The sequence below is a fragment of the Ptiloglossa arizonensis genome, chromosome 6 (assembly GCF_051014685.1).
Source record: "Ptiloglossa arizonensis isolate GNS036 chromosome 6, iyPtiAriz1_principal, whole genome shotgun sequence".
In the NCBI taxonomy this organism is placed as follows: Eukaryota; Metazoa; Arthropoda; class Insecta; order Hymenoptera; family Colletidae; genus Ptiloglossa; species Ptiloglossa arizonensis.
The window spans coordinates 18800511-18827083 of NC_135053.1; the positions used below are offsets into that span (position 1 = coordinate 18800511).

The window sequence follows — 26573 nt, forward strand, 5'->3', positions numbered from 1 at the left end:
GGTATACAAACACGCATATTGTGTTCGATTCCTCGATCGGATCGTTGTAAAAAACGGTGCTCGTCGTAGAAAAACTTGGTTCGATGCGAAGCGTTACAACAATAGACAAGGTAGTATAAAATAAATCGATCTCCAGTGTAAAAAATTGATTGCCCGCTTATCTTCCGCAGCACATAAAAAATCGTGTGCCTCCCGGTGTATATAAAAGGGAGAAAAAAAAAAAAAAAAAAAAAAAAAAAAAAAAAGACGGTCGACGGTATTTATGAAACGATGAAATTTCCGTTCGAAATTGACAAAACATAAAAATCGTATGAGACGCGTCCGTCGCCACGAGCGCTTTCGCGACGCGATGAATTCGAACTTCGTAATTGACTAGAGTGTGGCTTCCATCAGCTTGGCGTATGCGACGAAATAGCAGTTTCCTTCGCGCGCGCGAATCGGGGGACGCGAATTGCGCAGACGCCCCCCTGTACTCGCAGTGGGAAACTCGGGGAAACATGTCAGATGCGTCGGTAAAACAGAGACGGGCAAATTCAATTCGAACGATAGACGACGAATGAAAGAACACCGTGTTAGCGATTTACGCGTAACGTTTATTCCCAATCGAACGTGAATAACTTCCTCCATTGATCGAACAAGATTTTAAGCATTCAACGTGGAATATACAATTTCATTTTATAATTCCGGTCGTAATTTTCATCGAACGTACGACGAATCGAAGAAGGTTGTTCGTCTTTCGTTCGTTGCTCGAAATTGTTCATCTATAATAAGAATTTTGCCCGTCCCTACGGTGAAAAAGATCGAGACAGACCTCGTTGGGCGCCGCGGAAAACGCAGGAGCGATCACTCTTCGAAGCTCCGGTTTCGTCTCCTTTTCGACGCAGCATTCGATGAACGTAAACATTGATCGATCGTGTGTATGCTTATCTATATACAGCGCGACAGTCGTGGACGTAAAATCTACAAAACAGTAAGAAGACAGTATGTACAGTCATTGGCAGAATTGTTCCCGATTCGAGCGACCCGAGGCGAACTGCCGACAGCCGGACGAAATACACGTCGTATCGCGCGCGCTCGGCCTCCTTTTCCCCTTTTCTTTTCTTCTCCTTTTCACTTCGCCTCGACGTGGACTCCACGCTCTCGTAGTTCGTCTCGGTCCTCGTAACTCGCATTGTTCGCCGGAACACGGCCGATATAGCGAGTCGTGTACAGTGACGCGCGAAAGTATTCGAACACGCTCACCGATAAAAACTATATCGAATATGTTGTGCGAGTTTCACCGGAACTTATGGCGTCTGGGACAAAATTTAGCGACTTGGTAGTTGCGTAACATTTATGGCACGAGCTGCACGAAGGTCATGGACAAAGTTACAATAGGTTAGAATACAACGCGGACCAGAGTTGAGATAAATTAATCCGACGATTACTGTGTAATCGAGTCAGTGATTATTGATCACGATTACTGAGTAGTACAAATAATTAAAGCGAAAGTCACATCGCATGTGAGTGACTAATTAATCCTCAGACGACTATACAATTTTGATTACGATTGGTTCAATAAGTTAATAATAAAAAAGTTAGTAAAGGCTATAGTGATCTTTCATTGAATGAAAGATTTGTTACAAATTACTGATATATGATTATAGACTACAAATGTAGTTTGCGATTATCGATTAATGTCAGTAAATAATCGATTAATGATTATAATTATGGTAATTACTACGTAAAAAGTAATTATCGTGCTAAATGTCCCAAATACTCAGCTTAAAGTGAGTAATCACAATTACTTTGTTACTTGGTAAAGTATCCAATATTTTGACTGTTCAACATGCTATACATCAGCTATACTCGTCATATTTAATTCATTCTCCACTTCCTTACTTCATTTTAGTAGTGTATAGATGTTCAATAGTTTTACAATAATTTATCATTAGATACCCTTTTGATCTTTACACAGCTCATGCCTGTCAACGAATGTCTCACAATTGGTACACATGTTGACAGATTTTCTTCAATTTTTTTTGAATATAATTCATTATAGCCGTAAGAATATTCTCAAATAGGTGTTTGAAATAGGTGTCAACAAAGCAAGTACTTATTAGTTGCTTGCTTCGACCAGGGCTGAGATTATTCAACTAATATTCAAATATCTTACAGGGATTTGAATGCTACGAATAAATATTGAATATCTGAGTATTCGAATATTATTATTAATACCATTAATCTGTAAGTTCAACGAAAGAACTTAGTGGTCACGCTATTCGAATACGAATACCCGGATATTTGGACCGATGCGCATATACATATTCGAAAGCTCAAGTATTCGAATACCATAAATGTTCGACAGTTCTTAGCTCCAGTGTCGATCGCTTCTGACCACATACTTCGATTCGATAGGCAAACGTATATGTAACTTATCTAATATACTTTTCAGATTTTCGGTTCGACTTGCACGAGCGCTATTCGTCGAATTTTTCGAGCGTAGACGCGTGGAATACTTTTGCGGGCCACTGTAGTTGCTCCATATTTAGGTGAAGACAAAGTGGTTCTACGCGCTAGAGAGCATTGGTATACAATGAGATACCTACACATCGTGGAGGTCTTTTACTTCGATATAAATAAGACTCTCGCGTCATACGCAAATGTGCGAGCACGAAACAGAAAAAAAAAAAAGAAGAATGGTCGTCGAGTGGCCTAATATCTTGCCTATGTTACTCTATTCCCATGCTCTCGCTCAGCCGCTCGCTTATCCGAACACTCGATCTCGTCCATACGGAACACACACGCACGCTTCTCTTCTATCTTTCTCTCGCGTCAGCAAAAACCGCAAATTATTAACATATTGAGTTTCAAAGTCGCGGGTGGTGGAGGGGAAGGGGGGGGGCAGCAAACGACATTCTCGCGTCACAAAAGGGAGTTAGCGCAAGCGTTCGTTCCTTTAGAGAGAGAGAGAGAAAAAAAAGGCTACCCTTACACACGCCCCTAGAGTCGCATCGCTAACGTGCTCTCAGCCGATTCCAATTCCCGTCACATTTTTTTTTTCGTTTCTTTTGTTTTCGTTTTTTCTCTCTTTTTTTTCATTTTTATTTCTCGGAAATCGGAACAATTCGTCGTCGATCCTCAACATGTTAACATTTACGTAAATAATGGTGCACCTGAGAGCCAGACTAGCATAATAAGCCACGTAACTGCAACTTCACAGACACATTGTACTTGCTATTATGATATTAATACTGAAACAATTCGACACAGTTTTGCGGGGGGGGATTTTGACTTCGGAGGTCCTCTGCACAGGGTGTCCAATTCACTGTGACCACCCTTGGACGTCGTTTTCTTGTCCCCGATGACGAAGAAAAGCATAGGAGGAAGAGAAGGAGGAGAAGAAGATCGTTTCGAAGAATTCAATTTTTTTTCATCAATAAGGTCTTCGCAAGGTCACTGTTGGACACTTCAAGGTCGTTCCTCTCGTATGAGAAAAAATACACTTTTTGTAACCAACGCGAAGACGCAGCATTCGTTGCTCGGTGACCTTTGGTCGACCTTGAGAATTAAAATCATATTTATCGTATGTTAAAAATCCACAGATTGCAATAACACGTTTCGACGACCTCGAGCAATTCACGAGATCGGGGAATGAACCTTGGAATGTCCAAACTCGTGACCTTGAACCACGACAACACGTAGATCGTGAAACGTCTCGATATACTTTTCTCCTAGCCGTGAAAACTAGCGTGGATATTCTGGAGGGGGTAAGGGAGGTGTGGTCAAGTTCGGGACCGCCCCACAGAGCACAAACACACGTAGATATGTTAATCTAACCGTCTGAAAGCTACGCTTAAAGTCAACGTTGCCGAAGAGTGGACTTACGACACTCTGACTGTCAGGTACAGAATGTTCTAACGTAACGTGTCACACACTTTGTAGCCTCTCGCGGCGGTTTTACGGCCCCGCGACTGACCCCCTGTGAGAGCCAGCCAGGCCCGGCCATTTAAGGTTAACTTAAAAACAGCGTGGTAGAAGCGCGGTCTACCCTCGATCCAACGACGTCCGCGTAACAATGACGGATCGTCGCACGGTATCATCGTCGTGGGAGAAAATATCTGCCTGGACGCAGAGGGTCGTGAAAGCACCTTTCGGTAGGCCGACCGGAATGCAATGGACCGTGCGCCTAATTGCAGACGTGCTCCTCCCGCGTGTGCCGGCAGAGCTCGCACTGCACGTGACAACACCAGACGAATCGACACCCGCACTTCTCGGTCACATCTCGGACCCTCGTCTGGTAGCCCCGGCCGCAGCACAACAGTCGACAGCCGTCCAGACCCAGGGACGTTCGGTTGCATATCCTTCCTCTCGTGCCGGGGATACCGAGCCTGAAAACGACGAACACGGTTTCAGTAACGTGAACACCGATCGAGGACGAAAGTTAACAATCCGATTACGTAAACATCAGCCGAGCTCTTATTTAGCTAAATTACCAGGAATACCGAGAGGCTATGAGCAACAAACTTATTCTACCGAATTCGATTACAAAAATGAAAATTTTTCATTTTTTCACTTTACCCTTCCAATAACAGCATCAACGGATCGGCGAGGTTCTCCCGATCAAAATGAGTCCAAACACGATGCAAATCGGACGAACTTTATTTTTAACGAATTTCAATATACCAAATTGTGAAAGTGTAGAGTAGCAGTAAAATTTGTCCGATATATGTCGTGTTTGGATTCGTTTTAATCAGGAGGACATCACTGACTCATCAACACGATTATTACGAATATAAAGTGAAAAATGTAGAAAGTTCAATTTTTGAAACAAAAAATCCATTCGTTGTCTTTATTCGTAGGATTGGATTTCAGCTTGAGACATTGAGTAGTGGGAGGGGGGCGGTTAGCAAAGATGAATGTTACTGCAGTACAAACGCAGACGAGCATCTTTCGAGGTTTCGACGCCGTTTGTACCAAAAAATGAATTAATGATCCTCTTTCGAGATTATCTAAGAAACGAAACAATTGAGGACTAGTTGCAAGTGATTGATTTCTCACGTGAGATTTTTCTCGCAGTAATCGGGACTGTCTTCGAGGTACACCAAGTCCGTTTTGTTCGGCCGCTTGAGATCCGGGCGAGCGGGCCACAACCTCGCCGCTCTTCTACCGCCACGTTGCGCCAGTCGTACCAGAGCTGCGCCCTCGTGCAACGCCGCCAGTGCAGCCCCAGCCACCCTGAACGCTGGCAATCTTCTCCAACAGACTCGCACGCTGCACGAACCAGACATACCTACGGGTGCACGAAATTGCGCTCGGATCAATTTCTATGAAAATATGTAACCGAATTGATAACATAACCTAGCTACGTGCACCGAAAGTGCACAATGTGTTAGCGTGCCTTTGCATTTCGAATGTAATATAGTACGAGAGTTCGTAACAAAATTTTTTTTCATAAATTGTTTAGATAACAACAAGCTGTTCAGAAAAAAATTAGCTACAGTTCCATGTTACATTGCTAGAGATCACGATCGACGTAACGAGTTTACAAAAACCGTCTTTTCCCATAAAGTATTATACAAGAAGCGATTTTGACAAAAAAAAAATTTTTTTCTTCAATCTTTCGGGGTCCTCGTCAAATTTCCGCGCGATAATTCTCCCTAATCTTACCTCGTTTAAGATACCCGAGGAACGTATACAACCTTCTATCTGTACTCACGACAAATATCCAAAATCGCGATACTTTTCTCTCTTTCATTTTAAGTTCGTTTAATTCCCCGAAGAGGACCTATAACCGAGGTCGAAAACGTTTAAATGTTCGAATCAACTATTTTTAAAACAAGACGATACTTAACCCCCAATGCGTTCCCTCCGCTCGATCGTACGACTCTTCGGATCGAAAAACTGACCCCAATGTATAGAATTGTTAAATTTAATTGTACGAAAACAATAAGAGGAGACGATGGGTCAATAAAGACCCAAGAGACGCACTACGGTTAAAAATTAGAAGAGCTTCCGTACGTGCTCCGTTTGGTTCGGTTCCTCGGTTACGGGACACTTTGTGACCCCACGGAAAAAAAAGATGGCGCACGATTGGGTCCGTGCGAACGGATCTTCCCTCTCCGAGCTGGAGAGAGTAGGTTTAGGTTCCTGGAATGCGTCTTTCCGTGGATTCTACGCGCATCGAGTCAGGGAAGACAAAGGGATAGGTGAAATCCTCCGAGTCTTCAAAGCGGGCAGAATGAAAAATAAGACCGTGGACAGCGCTCCGGCGGTTATCTGCGCGACGCATTAATGGCTCACCGTGACACTTGCACACGCGTTGCATTCTCGAGCGGACGGCGCGCCTGCCAGCTTCGCTATCGTGCTTCCTCATCAGCTGGCCAGCCAGCCCTTTCGGTCCTTGGAGGACACCCTCCTTCACAGGCTCCTCGCCGCTGTCGGACCATTCTCGCGAAAACTTCTCACCGAAGTGTATGTCCTGTGGATACACAAAGAAGATTCCCATGATCTATGGAGCGACACAGGACGGGTGTGTCTCGACACTTTTGGCGCTGTGGGCGGTTCTACTGCGCGGGCAACATATCCCGTGCGTGGAACGCCCGTGGGGCGTTCAACGAGTACGTTCGGTATACGCGGTCAATGGACTCCCGCACACGAGGTGCGAGTAATTCATCACCGAGAGGAGTGACATCGTGGGGGACCAATTGACTCTTCGCGAGCACGTACACACGTATTAGGACACTTAGCGAAAGCGAATGTGAAATTGTCGTCAATTTTCAAACTCGATGAAACATTGTCGAAGAAGTAAATAATTATTACGCGCGCACCCGTTGGAACGAAATATTAAGGGATTTTAATCATTTGGCGATATTTTGGAGCAAAACTGACATTCTGTTTTTGTATAAAACTATAGGTCGAACTTTTAAAAATAATACAAAACAGATCACATTCGAAAAGTCGTATTATCGACTTTTTCTCGAGCTTTTTCTTACGAAAAGTACAGGGTGTTATAATTGTTATGGATCATGGTATATATTTTTCGATATTTTCTTAGCAGGTTGTATATATTGCCTGAAAATTCCTATTTTTAATCTTGGTAATCATAAATCAAGTTGCTAATATTTAATAATCGGGTAAGTTGCTCTTATTTGTACTAATACAGTTCGAGTACTATGTAAATATACTGTATTGAAAATTTTTTTTGATTTTTATACGAAATGATCAATTTGTCAGGAACATTGAGAATGACGAACACTATGAACAATTTATGGGACACGTTTCGATCTTATTCGGTCCTCTTCGGGAATGTACAAATCTTGAAAAAGAAACAATAGGTAAAAACCACTTTAAAATCCCACAAGTGTGTCGAGTGTATGCGTAACACCACTAACGAGAAACCAAAAAGAGTAATGCATCTTAACGTAGTAAAAAAGTTCATTTTCGATTACCAAAAATAAAAAAAAATTGACGTTTCTCCGATATCTTGTAAAAAAGTTCTACTCAAGGTCATTTACAAATCACCACGATTTCCCTGAATGGAATCGATATATTGTTCTTCGTTATAGTGACACAATCGTTCAGGTAAGCGCAACGACCTACAAGTGACCTTGACTACGCTGCAACGATATAAGATCCTTCTCAAGATCATTTTACGATCACCCGTATACATAGTTCAGAATTAAACTATATAGATTGTTTCTCGCATAGTCCCCCCCTCTCCCCACGTCCAAATAAATTTAACCTTCAAACGACCTTGACCACGAATTATCAATGTTTATTTAATATTGATCAATCGTTTCTTTTATTAGGTTGTTCGGTAAGTCATTTCGTTTTTTTTTCCGGTAAAAACGAAATACGATTTTTTTTTTAGAGTGTATAAACATTTTATTAAATTGTATACTCTCCATTTTGGAAAACGAAACGACTTCCCGAACGACCCGATATTTCTCAAGAGGCTCGATCGTGTGGGTCAATATTCGTCCAAATGACTAGGATCTACGAGATCGGGGCTCATTTTCCGATCCATACTGTTTCTGGAATTCCGAGATCACTATCGGGAGGTATAAAGATTATTCTCCCGCACCTGAACAGCGAAACGTACTTTGTTGACCAGCATTCAAGGTCCCGCCGAGAAGCGTTAAACGAGACCTTCGCTTAAGAGGACAAGACTGTTAAAGCCGTTCCCTCGTCGCGTTCTCCCAGTCTCAGCTGCGATCCGTCTCGCGTAAAATATTTCCGCGCTGGAAACCCGGAGGGAATGCCCCCAGATGGAATTCAGATTCAGCGATGAGAATTTTTTAAAAAAGTTATCTCGCTCATTGGGGTCCCCCTTCGCGAGACGAAAAAAAAAAAAATCCACCATCAATTTAAATTAAATCCACGGATACCATAAATTTAATCGTAATTTTACGACAATCGTAAAAATTAATGTATGAGATAAACTGATTAAATTAGGTAGGTGAATTTGTTTCAAATTTTTTAGAATTTTATTATTTCTCTTATCTTAATTTTAATTATCTAAATTGAGGTTGAAAATGTTTTCACGACGAAGTGTACGTACGTATGTTTCTACGAGTTTCGATTTTGGTTAGTTTTTCAAAGTCGTTCTTTAATTTAATTATTCTTCAAGTTCGATATAATTGAAGAGTCTTCGTGGAAAACAATGCAAGTGGTAAGGTTTGAAAATTTTTTTTTCTTCTCTCGCGAAATATTCTATGTGCTCGTGGGAATACTGTAGCGACAAGTGCAATTTCAGTCTATATATGTATAGTTACTAGTACTGCCAAAAGATAGCGTCACCGGTACGTCCGACGTCGCTTCTGTAGAGAACAATGTGAGCGACCATGCAAGCGTCACGGAATATCGTTTCTCGGCTACTGCCTATGCTGTGTAACATGCTCTACCGGAAAATGAAAATAATACACTTTTTACATTCTTGTATCCCAAATAATTTCAAAATTAATAAAATCGACACTCACGATGTTCGAAGATTCGAACGAATAAAAATTCATTTCTTCCTCTAACCAAGAAATGACCGGTACGAACTTTTCTACAAACACAATTTTCTTTCAACGAATTAACGCGTTCGAGTTATCGCTGTCTTCTCCTATAGCGATAAAAGCGAATCAAATTTTCTACATAATTTAAACTCGTACAATAATTAAAATTTACGTCGACGTAAAATATAAATTTCTAAATAATTTGAAGTTTCTTCTCCCTGGTGAAAAGATTGAATTTTCGACTCTTGCATTGTTTTTTTCCACAAAGACTTATCCAATTATCGATTCGAGACTTCGAACGAGCGAATATAAGTCTCCTTTTTTTTTACGTCGTGAACCATTATATTGATTTCACGACCCCATCGATGGGTCGCGACCCGCAGTTTGAAAAACACTGCGCGTTCCAGCTCCTTGCAGTACGTCGACTTATCGACGAAGAGGTATAGGGGGGGCTCGCGTTCGTTAAAGCTGGTCCGGGTCGCTCGGCGCGAGAGAGTCGGCAAACATCATTATCTGGAAAATCTGTCAGCGGGCCCGAGCGAGACATTTGTCCCGCGGGATCAGCCTCGTTAAGGAGTCTCCGTGGCCGTTGACTGCGGAACGGCGGCGCGGAAACCGTCGTTCCGCGCTTCGATGTAATCCCGAAGGTGAAACATGCCGCTTTCCCGACACTTTCCTCTTCCTGCCACGTGAGCTCCTCGAGCACGTGTTCTGGTCTCCTTTCCTCCTCCTTTTCTACCTCCCCACCTTTCTCACTCTCTCTCCCTTTCTTTCTCTCTCGCATTGAACTATCCCGTCTCTTCCGTGTTGTCTTTTCTCACGCTCTCTTCTTGTTCCTCTCCGCGCTCTCACCTTTCTTCCTTTTTCTCATTTTTTTTTTTTAGCTGCTTCTCGAATCACGTTGTTTCTTCACCGGGTGGACCTTTTTCGTTTACGTCTGTAATTCCACCGCGAGGGTTACGGTTCCTCTGTGTCTTCTACACGTTTACATTCGGTAGATCTCGTTGGCATTCGACTGGTTATTCCGTACGAAATGAATGGACGTTTAAAATTTTCAAGCGCGATATTTATTGTGTATTTTGTTTATTTATTTTTACGTAACGGAAACACAAAGGTGCAAGAGCCGAATTTCGACGCGAACGTTCACAATTTCAGTGAGTACTTCCCTGTTCGGGTACTTGGAACAACTTTACGCTTCTACGGCCGGTGTCGCGTAAACGTGACTTCACCAACCACCGGTCATCGGCCGCTGTCACGTATGCGCGAACTTCACCGGACAGTGGTTGTTAGTCGCTGTCGCGTACGCGCGATCTTCACCGGTGTTTGTCCGCCGCTCTCACGTATACGTGATCTTCGCTTATCGTGGATTCCCAGCGTGTAAAATAATGGAAAAAAATGTTTGGAATTTCTCACCTCCTCCAACAATTTTTCCCATTATTTCACAGCAATTTCAAACCGACCCATTTCCCAATATCTTCCGTAATTTAATAATTACATACAGCGCGAAAGGAAGCGATCTTTTTCCAAAAATCGAAAAATAATCGTAACAGCAGTAACCGCAGTCACGTGCACGTAACTCTGCCGACCGCCGGTCATCGGCCGCTGTCACGTATACGCGACTTCGCCGACCACCACTCGTCAGCCGCTGTCACGTACACGTGATCTCTGCCGATCAGTAGTTGTTGGCCACTGTCGCGTATACACAATCCTCCCCGACCGGTGTTCGCCCGCCGCCGTCACGTATACGTGATCTTCAACAGCCAGTGATTCTCAACTTGTAAAGCGATAGAAAAAAATCTTCCAATTTTGTTTCCCTTACCCTCGTTGTACAAACACCCCCAATACCGTTTCCCGATATCTCCCGTAACCTAACAGATACACGGGCGTATACCCAAGTTACGTGCTCAGACATAATTATTCGACGAGTAACAATGAGTACCGTTTAAAATCTGCGCTCGACGATTCGTTGTCCTCCCTTAACGGTTCACGATCACCACCGACCAAGTCACCTGGCACGCCAGCAAAATTCAGAAACCCACCGACAGAGGATCGAACGGGACCCGTACAATTTTTAACCCCCCTCCTGGCTGCCCTCCATTGATCTCCTTCTCGCGTCCGGATTATTTTCCATAGAATCGTCTCCTTTCACCGGGCTGCTCCGATTGCTCCTCCACTCGCGTGTCCTCTCCGTTTACCCAGCAGCACACCTTCCTCGCATCTTTTCCATCGCACGGTGGTTCCTCTTCTCCACGTCCCCGTTTCCAAGCGCGTGCTTGTATTTACGTTCGCGTGCATATCGTTCACGTGCGAGTTACGTGGCCGATATGTCCGGGTGCAGCGGGGGAAACGGGGGCGCCGTTAGAGGGAGGGTGGGTGGGTGGGTGGCGGGGCGGGTTGTTGCAACTTAACAAGCTTAGCCCCCTTAATCCTCTTGTAAGCTAGCAATGTCTACAAGGGGTCAGCCGTACGCATGAAATGCATCCGTTTACAGGACGAGCTTTGTCTTCGTCCAGGGTTAAGGTTTACGTCGACCGACCGTGGAGAGATCGAGACGACAAATTGGGGGATGCGCCTCCACGCGCGGGGGCGGTGCTTCACCCGTGTATACGCTTAAAGGGACCGGCTAATCGAGGAATCGCTGGGGAAAGGAAACGTGCAACTACGTACATATTTTTCCCCGGTTCTTCTTTTTCTTTTCTCTCTCTCTCCCTCTATCTATCTCTTTCTCTCTTTCTTTCTCTCTCTCTCTCTCTCTCTCTCTTCCTTTCTTTATCTATCTATCTATCTATCTATCTACCTATCTATTTCTCTCTCTCCCCCCTCTCTTTATCTATTTATCTATCTATCTATCTATCTATTTATCTATTTATCTACCTATCTTTTTCTCTATCTCTATCTCTCTCTCCACTTTCGACGATAAAAACAAAAAAAAAAAAAAAAGAAAAAAAAGGGCCACGTCAAACGCTGAACAATTCGACACAGAGGGTGAACCGCGACCACCCTCGTTATTTCCAGTGCTAATGGACCAACGCAAATTCTTCTCTCGGTGAGCTGTGCGCAGGCTACCATTCATCTGATTATACCGGGTGTTTTCTGAAAGAACTCATCCGACGTTAGAGTGGATATTGTGTGTTTGTGTTCGTCGGTTCGTGTTTAAACAAAACGTAACTTATTGGAACGAAGCACTCCGTGTGCCCGTCGATAAATTGCATTTTCAAGGAATGCACTTGTGGCAATGCAATCAGGTGTCGCGAATACAAAGTATTAGGTTGTTCGGAAAGTCGTTTCGTTTGTTTTTTTTTTTGTAAAAACACGGTTTCTTTAGAGTGTGTAAACATTTTGTTGGATTAATATTCTCCATTTTGGAAAACGAAATGACTTTCCGAACGACCCAATAATTACTATGTTCAGGATAGACGAATTTTTCTCTCTTAGATAATATTTCTTCACCAAGGTGGTGAATGGGATTTGTTGCAAAAATGCAATCTTTCGAAGTGGAAATATTACTGTGCAGAATGCAAGAATGACCTTCCGAAGAAAGTGCAAGCTGCATTGATTTTTACATTAAGCGGGGTATTCGTGGTTTTTCTCTCTAATTAGATAAATGTTTTTTTTTTTTTTTAATAAATGATGTTCTAATCGTGATCCCGTAAAATGAATTTTGATCTGTAGGTGTATTAATCTTGACGATGTTCCTCCAAGAAATTCTCTAAAATTTTTTTTAACCACGAGATGTTGCTCTGGACTATGTTCGACAACCGAAATTGTTCCCGGTCGGTAATGGACCGATCCGAAATTTTTTTCTCGTCTCCCGGTTGATTCGGTTCGGAGGTGCCCATAACCTATATTCTTGCATCAGACCGTTTTTCTTCGGAGTCTCTGAGTCACCCTTGGCCCTATGGCAAATGGAACCCTATATTTCCACGATTCGTTACAGTATCCGCTCAAAGCCACGGTTATTCCACGAAGAATACTATTAGGAGACTTAGTTTTAAAAATTCCGAAAAACGATAATTTATAAAAAAAAAAAAAAAGGAAACAAAGAAAAAGGAAAACACAACGTAATCGGGGGGTGGAGAGTCCCTGTGAACCAAATCGTTGGAGATAAAACGAATTTCGATCGGCCCATTAACAACTGACCTGATCGAGATAACAACTTGGGTTTAACCTGTGCATTAGTCACAGTCGCGATAGTGGTACGAAGTTAATACACTTTGAAATAGAACAACGTTTTCCAATCTTCGGGTATCTTTACTCGGGAAACTATTAATCGCATCGAATTAATTTTCTTTCCCGAAAAAACGCGACAGTGGCTCTCAACCACCAACATATTTTATGGTACGATCTTTTCTGGAGAATTTTCAATTTTTTTTTTTCGAGTATTTTGCAAAAAATGTTACATTTGTCCGTAACATTTACTTCATTAAGCACTTCATTGCATTTGAGTTTTTATAGAATGTAAAATTATAGAGTAAGAAAGATGTATATTCCTTCGAAAGACCTCTGTTAACAATAAAATTTTCATCAACATCGTGTACACTCTTGAAGAAGATCTAAAACAGTAGTACCGAATGTTTTTCTTCGAGGAAGAAAAAAGATAACGCGAACGTGAGTTTTCCTAATAACAATTTATCGAAATTAAAAGTTCGAATCAACACGTTCAAAACTCGAAACGAAAGTTTCGCGTAAAAAATAAATACGATTGTTTGCCCCAAACGTTACACGTTTTTGGATAAAAATATTTGAAGTTCTCTCGGCAGCTACGTTTCTCTGACCACTGGTACCCTATTTCCAATATTTTTCCACCCACGTCGCCGACATCGTTTATTTTATTCGCGTTTATTATTTCCATTGAAAAAGCAATCTTAAACTCCGCACGAACTCCGTGATGCGAGCGTTCAAAATCTATGAAAAAAAAAAAAAAAAAATCCACTCGCGATGGTCGAGACTCGCGTGAAAAAGAAAAAAAAAAAAAAAGAAACAAACGCGTTGAAATGCAGAACACAAGCGAAACGACGAGCAGAAAAACTTGTCTAGCATGAACAGCTTCTGAGAAAAAGGTACTCGTAGTTGTTCTCCGCATCGGCGAGGGGTTGGCTTGTCCCCTTAACCCTGTATACGCGCAACGCAAAGAAACGGATACTGTTACGTCGTTCGGTCTTTCCTCCTCTCCACCACCTCCCACCCAACCCTCTCCACGCAAAAGAAAGGGTGAAAATAATCGTCGTTTGTCGGTGGTATGGAATTTCATTAAGTCTTTGACTACGGACGACTTTCACGCAAGACGTACCCCGTGTGCGGAAAATTTTCTCGCATATTGAGCCACACGTGTATTCCGAACGCCCATTGGCGTTCGCCGCACGCTACCGACCGACCGACCGAGCGTCCACTGGCAAGGGTTAACATCGCGAGCGAAGCACGATCGTCGCGCCAATCCACCGCGTTGGTGGATTGATTTACTATCGACGCAACAAAGGAATTGATCAAGAATTCGCGCCTTCTGGTTACGCAACTACCGGGTAGTATTATAACTACCCGGGTGGGGTAACATTCTCGCGAAATTGAAATCACCGGTTTTAGTTCTTCCTCCCCCCCTCCCCCGTCACGGGTAATTGACCCGTCTGCGACTTGGCATTTAATTAACGGCCGTTGCGTAAGAACTCGAAGAATTCCCGCGGAGAAACGTATCGGTTTCGCCACCGGCGAGATGTACCGTAAATCGGGGTTACATTCGTCCTTGGAGGGTTTTAGAAACGCGTTGGAACGCGGACGGCGGCGTCGAGCGGAATATAATTAAGTCGACCATTAAACACCGGGACTGAAATTCTTAATTATCGCTCGAGAGCGAGGTTGGAAGGCGCGGGGTGATCAATTTCGTACCGCGGTCATCGATGACGATAATTAATGGATAATTTTTTCTTATTGAAATATATACAAGTTCGTAATTAAAAATCCTTCGTACGAAGAAATAACTAGAAGCAGTCGGTCGTAAATCGGTAAAATCACGATCTAGAATATCGACGATGTACGTGTTACGTATGTGTTGGCCAGTTGATAAGAATGTCCTGTAACGTAAACACGAGCGTAACGTACGGCAATAAATCGGTAAAGTAAGAACAGTGAATATAATAGTGCATATGAAATTCTAACCTATAGAATGAAACCTATAGGAATTCTAGTGTACGGTGATTGCTTCTCGAACAATTTATCCACGTTGAATAATTATTTCCATTCAACGGCGACGGTTGAATTAGTTTTAATTAAAGAAAATTAATGTAGTCGATTAATGTCCACAACAATGTTGGGATTCAGGTGAGACGAACCTGTTAAGGAAGTAATCCTAATTTACAGACGGCACTTAGTCGCGTCTTATTTTTCAAAGGACGAGGGAATACAAATAAAGGGGAAATTACCTCGCTGCAGCCACCCCATTGCCAATTATTCGGGCGGCGTGTTCTGACCCGGTTGTCGCAGGAGCAATCGGTGAGCTCGCCCCTGGAACAGGCCCTCGTGACGCTGTAAGCGACTCCGGCTGCCGATATTGCATACACGAACGCCGCCTCGCGACTGTCTGCGAACATGCACCAGAATTGTTTCGCTGCGGAGAAGTTTTTTCATTTCTTCACGGTGCCGCGCGCGCCACCGTCTCGGCGAGGCAACGTCGCAGTCGCCCCGTGATTACGCGAAACGACGACGCGGCGTGTTCTTCTTCCGGGGAATTGGATTTAATTAAAATTATCTCGGACTCGACGGCGAAAGGGGTACCACCGATCTCGATAACGTAATTCGACGCGCGCAGTTTTACCGTGAATCGAACACGGGGTTGGAGAATAGCTAATCGAGAGTAGAGCATCGACGGTGTCGCGCGCGATACCATGAATACGTAGCGGCGCGAATAATTTCGAGGTTAGGGTAGCGCGTTCGGCACGTTCGAGACAAAATCGAAGTGGGTCACTGACGGTACGTTCCACGATCGGTTCACCTTGCGGTGGCGCACACCACTCTCGCGAGTTATCCATGCTGTGTTCCTCGTAGCGAAATATTGTGATCGAAAGATGATCCATGCAGTGCCGAGACTATACTGGCACGTTTTAATTTTTTTTTGAAAATTATTAGTTAAATATTTTCTAATATTTCCAATTCACGAATTCTATATTTAAGTTGTAATGCTATTTAAAAGTTTACAAGCACGATGTCAATTCAAAATTATTGCGATCAAACGGTGTCGCGTGTCGTCTACTAACAATGTACTATGATCCACGCGAAAATATTCTGCAGAGAAAGAATAGTCTGTCGGTGATCCACAACGCCACGTGACGCCATGCTATCATGATCTACGACCAAGCCACATCGCTCCGTGCCAGCAGAATGTAACCCGAGGTGACCCACGCCGTCTGCTAATTGCTTGTCATCGAGGGTCACGCGCTACTATGTTCCGATGCACTATGCCGACCCACTCGATGACCCACGTGAGTCTGGGACAGTCGAGTACCGTGGTAAATCACCCATGGTTCAATATGTTCGCGTAACCCACGCAAGCACATATTGAGTGTATCACCGATGACCCACCTTGAACGTGCCAAATTAATCGATCATCGAGATGTACACCAAAATCTAACATCTACTTGTATCGATACTTTTGCTTCGATTCGTCGTCGATTCTATCTGCCCCCGGTCGTTTCTGCCGAGCTTTTACGTTACCGAGGAGTCCCTCGTTCGGCCCCGTCGGTTAAGCTTCTACTTACTGACTAGCATCACGCCGCCGAAAACGTTCTCCGGATTTTCCGGGCTGACGGAACAATTCCATCTGGCTGATCTAAACTGGTGCTGACACTCTTCTATGGCCAATCTCGCGCCCGCGCTGACTGCCTGAAAGTAAACATCGTGAAAGCCGCGAAAAGAAAATCGAATGGCAGGTAGCTTACGCGATTGGTTCGTCCCGTCTCTTGTTAGCACGTTTTCATCGGCGCGTTGAGTATAGTTACCGACCGACGAACGGCGGATATACGAACGAGCACGTGTCACGGCGCGTCCACAATTACCGGGGTTCGTGCATCTAATAGTAGACCGCGGTTAATTGGATCGGGTGTCGGCGAGTAATTATAATATGTAATCAGTTTCTACCAGCGGCACAATTATGCTAATGGATATTCGAAATCAATGTTATCTCGGCCATTAATATTAAGCGAGAGCAATGTTCACCCGTGAATTTGATAGCGAGATGTTTGTAGATGTTTCTTCGAGATACCGGCGGTATTAGTAACGACGCCCCATCTGTAGGCGTACCAACTAGGCTTTCCCGGGCAACGTGTTTTTTTTTTTTCAACTACAAGAGATAGACGAAACATTTCAAGACATTAAAATTAGGTAGGTCATTTTTCTATCCGAGAAATCTCGGACGTAAAGTACGTTTCCAAATAACAAGAGACAACCGAGAGAGATACCACGGAACTACTCAAATTCCGCTTCAAAACATTCCATACACTCGTATCCACGAGTATCGCTCAACACTCCTTAATTACTTCGGTGCTCGACAGTACTCGTTACTGCCTTGGAATTTAATACCATTCGATCTACTTCTTAATCTAAAAGTTATTCCGTCTGAAATCTGTGATATTTATTACGCTGTCGAGACTGTAAAATATTCTCGTACAGATTTCGAATATCTGCGATCGTATTTCTATTTACGTTTTATTGCATTATTTATTTCAAGGCACTCGTGTAAGTTTCGAGAACGATTCCTTCGAAGTGAATTTTAACTACAAGTACTTCTGATATTTCTTGACACATTGTGTAGAACTCCACCTACACTGTAATACCTATCACAAAAATCAAATTGCATTGGACGCATAACCTTTGACACATACCGTATCGTATTGCACACTCAACTTATCACAGACATCAAATTTCATTGGACATACGACCTATCGCATACGCCACATCGTTCCGTACACTTAACCTATCATACACGCATCAAACTGCATTGGACACAATCTCTCGCACACGCCACATCGTGCCGTACACTTTCCTATCGCGCATCGTATTGCAAACACACCCTCCTATCGCGTACGTTGAATTGCACCAGACCCATAACCTATCGCGCACACCACATCGTATTGCACGCGTAACCTCTTACGCGCGCCAAATTGCACTGGACGCGAAACCCGTCGCACGCGCTAAATCGCGTTGCACACATAACCTATTACGCGCACCGAATCGAATTGTATACGTCACCTATGCCACTCGGCGAAACGCGCGTCTCGTAACCTATCTTACACGAACACGCGCGCACAAAATCGACACAAAACCAGCGTGGCCGACGCCGAAGGTGCGGTGGCAAAAAAACAAAGACACCGAACACGGAACTGCAGATCGTGGAATGTTCACGAACTCCCGGAACGAAGCATTCTCACGTTTCGAACCGTACGAAAAACGGGGTCAATAAGATACCGATTCCCGGTTTCCCGGACGAAAGAAACGTGGAATCGTGGCCAGAGCAAGTTGAAATTTCAATGTTGACGCGACATAAATCGGTACGGTCGCGTAGCGGGTTCCCGAGGATGTTCGGTTCGTTCCCTCGCACGTATATCCGGTTCGATCGTTCGGATATTAAAAGCTCTCGATGCGACGGCGTCAGGCGTTATGAATATTCATGGCCGGGGTCTTTTGTCGGTAACCGGGACTCGGAAAACCGAGACCGGGCGGCGACGTTCAAAGGGACATCGGGGTCCCGAGGCTCGAGTTTACCTAGGCACCGGTTTCTAGACGAGGCCCGCGAGCCCGACCCCTCCATCGACAAGATTTGTGCATTAGGGAAAGGTAAATGCAATTTTCGGGAACGCGAGCCACGCCGTTTTCTTCGTCGACGCGTAAAACTGTCCCGCGCGCCTCCTCGACGACGAATCGCGAACGAAAGAAGAACCTGTTTCGAGTCCGTCTTCTTAATTTTCGCTAAATCCTATTCGTGAAAAAAAAAACAGTGGTCTTCGAAGTGTGCCGATATCAATGGTTATAGCGAGCTTAGGTCTCCAGTTGGACGGATACTGTGCAGTAGAGACGGTCTCCATATTGCCAGTTCCTTTTGTCGCGTTGTGACAGATTTTGTCTCAAGTGTGGCGAAATGAAGTGTTTCAAGGAGAAACTTAAAGCATGTAGGAAGCCGAAGTCACGTGGGTTTATGTTAATGCGGTTCTGTTACAGTCCTCTTGGCGTGAGTAATGTTCTCTTTCTCTGCAACTTGAGAGCAATTTGTGATCGTGGCGTGGAGCTACTCGCCTCTGTTTGAGTATTGATTTTGAATCGAGTGCTGCAACATGAAGTGGTACAAGGAGAAACTTGAGGCAAGTAGGAGGATCGGAGTTAACGCTGTTGGTAGTGGAGTGATCACGTGGCAATGTGTTTGTATATTCCTGTCGAGATTCACACGGAACGGGTGATATTTCTTTGTGTGTGTGTGTTTTCAGAGTTGTTTGCGATTGTTATGTTTTCCTTATCGAGGTATGGTAATAAAGATTGCACGGTGATTTACTTAGTGCAGTTACACAGGATATCTCACTTTTAATATCTTTGCTATTTGAAATAATAAAACGAAGTGTTCTTACGCAATGGAATGTCCAATTCTTTAACCAGATTCAACACGGTAATGATTACCGAGAATAAAAATATTAAAGTGCGTCTATCCGGGAACTCATAATTCCCGAGATATTCAGCTATAAAAACATTGGAAACGTAACCTTCAACTGTCGTGCTGCTGCGTGTAACGTCTCGTCGTCTCTGATGTAAACAAACAGAGGGCAGTGTCATAACGCGGTCTCGGACATTCTATCTCATCGGTCGTGGGACAGACGTACCTTAATACGTATATTTGTTCTCAGAATTCATTTAACGTAATCAAACTGGATATTTTCCGTTTAAGAAACCAAAGTTGATCGTCGAGTGCCATCTACATTTGAATTAATAAAGCATATTACGTCTCCTTCGAATTCGTGCAACTGTAAATATTTTCTTCTTACAAATGTAAATTTTCTTCCTATTATTTAAAATAGCGAAAGTATTATAGTAATCTGTTTCGAATGCAACGTACGGTCTCTTTGGAAGTGTAATACTTTTCAATGTGGATACTTAAAGTTGTTATTTTAATCGATTCGTAAATTTATAGGAATTGAGAGAAATAAGCGGTTAGAGCACGGGCAAGAACGATGATGAAATTAATCTACGGGGAAAATACGTGATATTCGTATGGGTTACCGGTCGTAGCGATTTTATGGTAATTTACCGGACGGCTTCTACGCGGATCCCCCATTCTCGATCCGAGATTGCGGAATTCGCGACTTCAATTTCCCGACAGCGAGTGTCTCGAAAGGAGGTCGCGCAGGGTTCACTGAAGGCCCCGACTGTTGCAGAGCCGGAGTATTAAATATTGCACGCGCGGCAAACGAAAGCTACAACTCGAGCTTGGCATTCCGGGAGTTCTTTAGAATCGTGCGAATCCAGCCGGTGCGCTCGCACCGAGCCACCTTAAAGGGACGGTCAATTTTCCCTTGCGATTTCGGATCGCTATAACAACACGATCGCGAAACGAACATTTAACCATGATTTTTATTTAATTCCTAATAATAACAATAATAATAAAAAATGTCGATTCACCGATAAAAAGCCACGAAAATCACTCTTAGGATATAATAAACGAAATGGAGAATTAAAATAAACAAAGATAAAAAAAATGTCGGTTTATCGATAAATAGCCACGAAAATCACTCTTAGGAAATAATAAACGAAACGGAGAATTGTCTCACAGAGCATTTCTCGGAAAATAAAAAAATTTTTACTACTTCTGTAAAATTTTCAGATCTCCAGATACTTTGGACTGATTCAGGCCGGTAAATAATAATATACAATTTAACGGATTTTTTTTTTTTTTTTAATAAATAGAAATTAATATAATAAGAAATAATAAAGTAATTAAAATTGAGGATTAAAATGTGCCACTGAGAGAATCTTACAGAAAAGACAAAATGTCCTCTCCATTGATTTTGATAAAACTTTGTACATTTGCCAAGTGGTCAAAAATAATGGATAAGACGTTTTTTTTCCAGCGGTGGATAATTCAAGTTTGAGGGGGTGAAACAACCCTCCAAAGTTTCATCCCCTAATTTTATTTCGAAAGTTATTGGAGATACACGGAAATTTTTCAAACGAACTTCTCGTGATTTTTGACGAAAAATATATATATATATAAAAAAAAGAATAAAAAAGTGAAAGTTTGTAATTCTCGATAAATATAAAGACGCGGGAAAACGTATAAGAAAGCAAACCAGATACGAAGGCGGCAAATCTTCCGATTGTGAACGGTTTTTCAACCGTGAAGAAGGGATTTCGAATCTTCTTCATCTTCCATTTCTTGTTTACCTCGAGAATAAGAAATTGAGCTCCTTGTTGCTCAAGATCAAAGAAGCTTTCCGACCTTCCGCGATTTCGACCAGCTACGTGCGTTTTCCTCGCGGTTGGATAGTATTTCTTCTCCGTTTTTGTGAACGGTTTTTTTTTTCTTTTTTTGGTGTTCTAGGTTGAAACGGTTTCGACATTTTTCTTCGAGGGAACAACGCGAGAGGTCAAGGTAGGTATTGCGTTTGCGCAACTTCGGAATGAAACACGTTTACACGAGTGTATTTGAAGATTAAATATACCGTTCAACAAACGACGTCTAATTGCACGATAAATATACAGGTTGAACAACACAATTATAACGGGTTATATTTTGTTGAAAATGTAAAAAGAAAGCTAAGTAAAATAAAAGAAATTTTAATCCTAGAAGAACGTAAAGTTTGCATTCTTGTAAATTCACTTTTTTAAATTGCACTTTTTTTTTTAACAGAACCCTACGGATTTTCGAAACAATCGATTTCTTGGATGATTTCCCGTATAAAAGTATTATGGTGAACTATTTGAGAAATGAATACTTCGCAGGATATTTCGAATCCCATAACACGGTTATGCTCTCTTCGAGGCGATGTTGAAACTTTCCAACGTCGCCGTAACACGCATTTTACGACCTGTTTCTTTGCATTTTTCGTTAGAGAATTACATTGAAACAATTTCCTCGTGTTCGTTCTTTCGAATCTACCAAGAAAGTACGAAGGGTCTCGACCGAGCAAACTATGCACGTCACGAAGAAATAGTATACGATAGGTAACACATTAAGAAGCTTAAAACGTGAAATAAGTGATGCATTCTTTCAATATGTTACACTAACAAGTTCTCACGAATAATATTTAAAAATCGATTCACACGAAATTATACGGTTCTATTAATTTTATCGACTCCGGTAACATTATTGACTAACCGATCTAAGAAAAACTAATGTTGATTAATTTTTAGATATATTGAAACATTTAGACTGTAAATTATTTAATAATAGATACATCGTACCGATTTCTAAACGAAAGAATTTACAACTAGATTTTTCCAAAATTGAATTCACATTGATTTAAATATGTGCGAAAGAAAATTCCAACGTACAAAAAAGTGTACAAAACACAATATCCCGGAAAATTTATCGTCATACAAATTTGTATCCATATCAGAATTTGAGTAAAAAATTATTCTCGCTTCGAACCGAATCGTCGATTAAAAAAAAAAAGGCGCGAGAAAAAATATTTTCCGAATTGCATTTCGAACGCGTGAAACGATGTCTGCGAACAACCCTCGATAAGCCGTGAAGAGAAAAAAAATACATGTCTGCGCTCGAAACAAATAAAATCACAAGAACCCTTTTGTATCATTCAATCCCCTTCCACCGACCACTTTTTCCCAACATCGACCATGCAAGACTTACGACCTGTCTCTGTCGCGCGATTCACCCTGTATCACAAAGGTATGCGCGGGAAAAGCTCATCGCGCGCATAAAGGGGAAGAAAAATGGAAACGATTCGTCGTCGTCGTCGTGGTCGTCGTCGTGGTCGTCGTCGTGGTCGTCGTCGTCGTCGTCGTGGTCGAAGATGAAGAAGAAGAAGAAGAAGAAGAAAAAGAAGAAGAAGAAGAAGAAGAAGGAGAAGAAGAAGCAGAAGGAGGAGAAGAAGAAGCGGGTTCGAGCGTTAAAGCGACCGCGCGGGGACGCCGCTCGAAAAATTACACCGACAAAGTTTATACGCCGGCTCTCAGCGCTCTCACTCGCACGGTATCCCCCCTCTCGCTCGCTAACTCTTTCTCCTTCTCACTCGCTCACTCTCATGCTCTCTCGCTCCGACGCTCCCCCACTCCCGCGCTCTCTCGCTCTCACGGTCTCGCGCTCTCTCGCGCCCTCGTGCTCTCTCGCTCTCACGCTTTCTCGCTCACTCGGGCGTAGGTCTCGTGAATCGAATTAGCCGCGTGCTTCCCCGGGCATTAATCCGAGAGGTTCTTCGGCCCCTGCCGCGAGGTAAATACCTGCAGGACGGGTGGCGAGCGGGAGCATATCGCCTGCTGCTTGGCGGTCAGGTGCACGCTCTTACAGTTCTTTTCGGCGCTTGCCGGGCCGATCACACCCGCGCCGACGATCTGAGCCTGTCCGTCGGCACCGCTTCCCTGGCTCGATCCACCATTCAGCCGCGACTCTACGCCCAGGTACCTGAAACAATCCCGGAAGCATCCGGTGCGTTATTATCCACGGTTCGCTCGACCAGTTTTAAATTACGATTTTATAAGAATAACTTATGGGAAGGTCGTCCGAAAGGTCAACAAACATATTTACACACGGTTGAATTTCTCTTTCCATCGACCGCGACAGATGTCGTAAAAATACGTCAACCTATTTTTAACGACACACGTCCATAACCTTCAAAACTCGAGCGACGTAACCTTGAACCAAATCGTTGCGACGATCGTATTTGTTGCATCGAAATGAACATTCCATTCCCCGATATTTCTCCGCAACGTTGAATTGCGACAAACACATTTGAAGTTGCGATATTTTTAAAACCAGTAGTCTACGTTACTGTTTCTTGTTAGGTAAATTGTTAGGTGCCTTCTTTTTCGCTTTCGCAAATACTTGATCCATACAAGGAAACGAAAAGCTCTCGATTCGAATGATTGCGGAAAGTATTGATAGAATTTTGCACGTACAGGGTACGCCACCTAATGTTAGAAACCTTTCTATGTACGCTTGACGAGAGAAAATGTCCACGGAAAGAACTTTTCGTTCGAATCGTCGTGACGAGACTGTACAATAAAGGAATACTTTCTTTTCAATATTTACCTTCACTTCTTTTTCTACGGACGCTGCCAGACCTTTCAGGAGCGAGTCAAATTGAGCCCGTCTTACCAGTTGCACAACTATTTTACCCTACCGGTCGAGGGTCGAAACAGAATTCACGGGAACGCGCGTCAAACCGCAAAGGGACAATTTTTGCCGCGGTGTGATGCCAATAGTTTGTACAATCGAGTGAAAGTCCCAACGGTATACGGCAGAGAAAGCGTGTCAAATTGAATGATCCCCGCGAAGCTCGATCAATTTACGGGTGGTCGAGGCCGATAGAAAGGCAACGGTGGTTCGATTATCGAATTTATTTAATGCCAGCCGGCTAATAAGCACCTGCGGGAGCAAAAACCTATACTCTTCGGCGAGCTATCGACGCGCTGCGCGAAAATATTGGCCCCCGCTCGCCACCCCTCGAGAGAGCTCGCTTCCTTGGCTTTTCTCCTGTCGTTAGTCGAATGGATACCAGTTCGCGGCTACGGCTTCCCCGATCCCTCTCCAACACCCCTCCAAGAACCCTCCCTCCTCCTCACTCCGCCGCCATCGCTTACCCTAGCTTGCCCTTCGTCCTTTTCCCCTCTATAATTTTCACTCGAATACCTGCTCTAATTATAGGTGGTTCGTCACGCCGAAAGTTCCTTCTGCCCCGTGATCCTCGGTAGCTTTACGCGTTCCTACGGAGGCGCACCTCGTGTATTCGTTCTGGAAATATTTCATTGCAAAACGCGATCCGTGGCAACCACTCGTGTCCAGTTCGCACGACCACCGTCTCGCGTCGCGTCCTCTTATTGTTCGGTAAGTGTTAGGTAAATGTATCTGGCAACGACCGCGCCACTGCTGCGAACCGATCGGCCGATAAGGCAGCGATCGGTCCGCTAATTGCCAACTAAACGGCGCTGCTTGCCTTTAAGGCAGTATCATTTTTTAGAAATTGGCATGCATGAAAATTCGCCCGTTACATAATAGGCCGAGTCCGTTCTTCGACGCAGTTCAGCAGCGACCTGCACACGGTTCGTTATTATGCTTCTCGCTTAGGAACGATTGTAAGAAAATAAGTACTTATTTGTGAATGCAGAGTAATCGTAATATTCGCGATGCTATGAAAATTGAAATATTCCGTAGGACTGTACACGTGGGCGGTAAATATTACAAGATTCGTTCTTTATGCATTATTTCCATAAGAAGTGACCATAACCCTATTAAATTTTATTACAATTACCAAGGTTCTACCGTATCGAAGGTGCTAGTTATCGGTTACTGGCTCTGTATCACCGATTCCAGCTCCAATTACGCGTATACACTCCCGGTTGTTTTATATTCAGCTCGTTCTCTAAATCACGTCCACGATTCGAATTATTGTCAGGCGAGTCAACTGTAAAGGAGATTCGAGGCGAGTCCGAGAGGCGCGCCATCCTCGTACGCCTGTTACTAATCGGCGTCGTCGCTCTAAAAAGGGGCCACATCATTTTATATTATTTTCGAAGAGGGGTCTGGACGGCAGCCCCGTCCGGACATAGGTAGCGCCCGTTTAGGCGGTAAATCTTAATGAGAATCAAGGGTGTGGCCTTGGCTGTCTCGAAAACGATGATTGCAACCCCGTGGGCAACGCTTGGAACGATCGTCGCCCATCAACAACCTACACGTACGATACGGTGTTCTATAAAGGAAGCGACCGGTCCCTCTGTAGATGGACCCTAAAGATTTCTAATGCAAACTTGAACACAGTTTTTAAACTGTTTCGATGAGGGTTCGTTTATTTTGCGGTATAGTTTCCCATTGCGTTTAAAATGCGATTCATAAATAGAATTTATTATTAGATCAATATATTTTTATACTCTTCGAATTTTTAAATTTATAACTTTTAAATTTCCAATGCGGTCGTTAATCGAGAAGATAGCAGTTAATGTGTGAGATGCGTTACCGCGGTCTCAACGACGTTCTATGAAATTTAATCCGCCGACGCAACATTGTTTACGGACAACTTCCAAGTAACACTGCGGTTTCAAAACATAAACGAGAGGATCTGTTCTCCAGAAGGACGTCCTTCCGCACTTACCACAACTCTAACCGCGTGTTACGAAGCCCAAACTGACCCGCGGTAGCATTGTTCGGTCCTCGAAGGATTTGATTTGCTACACAATTTATTTTCACCGACGTTTAATGGATTAGACACGTTACGTTCATCAAAAAGGATAAATGCATTGTTTTAGACGCGAACGTGAGTCGTTACCGTACGTAATACAATTAAACACAAATATCTTTTTTAAAATTTTTTTAGTCTTCAAATAATATTAAAAAAAAAAAATTGTAGTCAGATTTCAAAGTGTCGGCAATTTTTTAATTTATTATTTCCTTCCCTT

At 43.2% G+C, this 26573-nt stretch overlaps 2 protein-coding genes and 1 long non-coding RNA gene across 7 annotated transcripts in view; 1 reads left to right on the plus strand and 2 right to left on the minus strand.

The window, feature by feature from the left end:
• Window positions 1-572: 572 nt before the first annotated feature.
• LOC143148260 (protein Wnt-4) overlaps window positions 573-26573 on the minus strand; it is a 93018-nt gene continuing 67017 nt past the window's right edge. For 2 of the 5 annotated variants that reach the window (XM_076314443.1, XM_076314441.1), the window contains exons 2-7: window positions 23406-23586; window positions 16727-16850; window positions 15395-15552; window positions 6283-6460; window positions 5041-5272; window positions 573-4370 (exon numbers count right to left, since the gene is read on the minus strand). In XM_076314443.1, coding sequence (XP_076170558.1) covers window positions 4169-4370; window positions 5041-5272; window positions 6283-6460; window positions 15395-15552; window positions 16727-16850; window positions 23406-23586 — 1075 coding nt within the window. In that variant the 3' untranslated portion in view covers window positions 573-4168. Of the gene's footprint in view, window positions 4371-5040; window positions 5273-6282; window positions 6461-15394; window positions 15553-16726; window positions 16851-17848; window positions 18543-23405; window positions 23587-26573 lie in introns of those variants that run through there. The other 3 variants (XM_076314442.1, XM_076314445.1, XM_076314444.1) reach the window with 3 other exon arrangements.
• Window positions 9268-11659, minus strand: LOC143148230 (uncharacterized). The gene is made up of 2 exons (XM_076314342.1): window positions 10921-11659; window positions 9268-9918 (listed from the first exon to the last, which is right to left on the minus strand). The coding sequence occupies exon 2, from the start codon at window positions 9763-9765 to the stop codon at window positions 9322-9324; it is 444 nt and encodes a 147-aa protein (XP_076170457.1). The 5' UTR covers window positions 9766-9918; window positions 10921-11659; the 3' UTR covers window positions 9268-9321.
• LOC143148754 (uncharacterized) lies at window positions 25218-25725 on the plus strand. The gene is made up of 2 exons (XR_012992583.1): window positions 25218-25352; window positions 25437-25725. It is a non-coding gene; the product is annotated as an uncharacterized LOC143148754 (long non-coding RNA).

Coding starts and splice junctions, on each gene's coding strand:
- LOC143148230 (XM_076314342.1), bottom strand. CDS start 9,765: ATGCGAGAGAGAAAGAAAGGGAGAGAGAGTGAGAAAGGTGGGGAGGTA.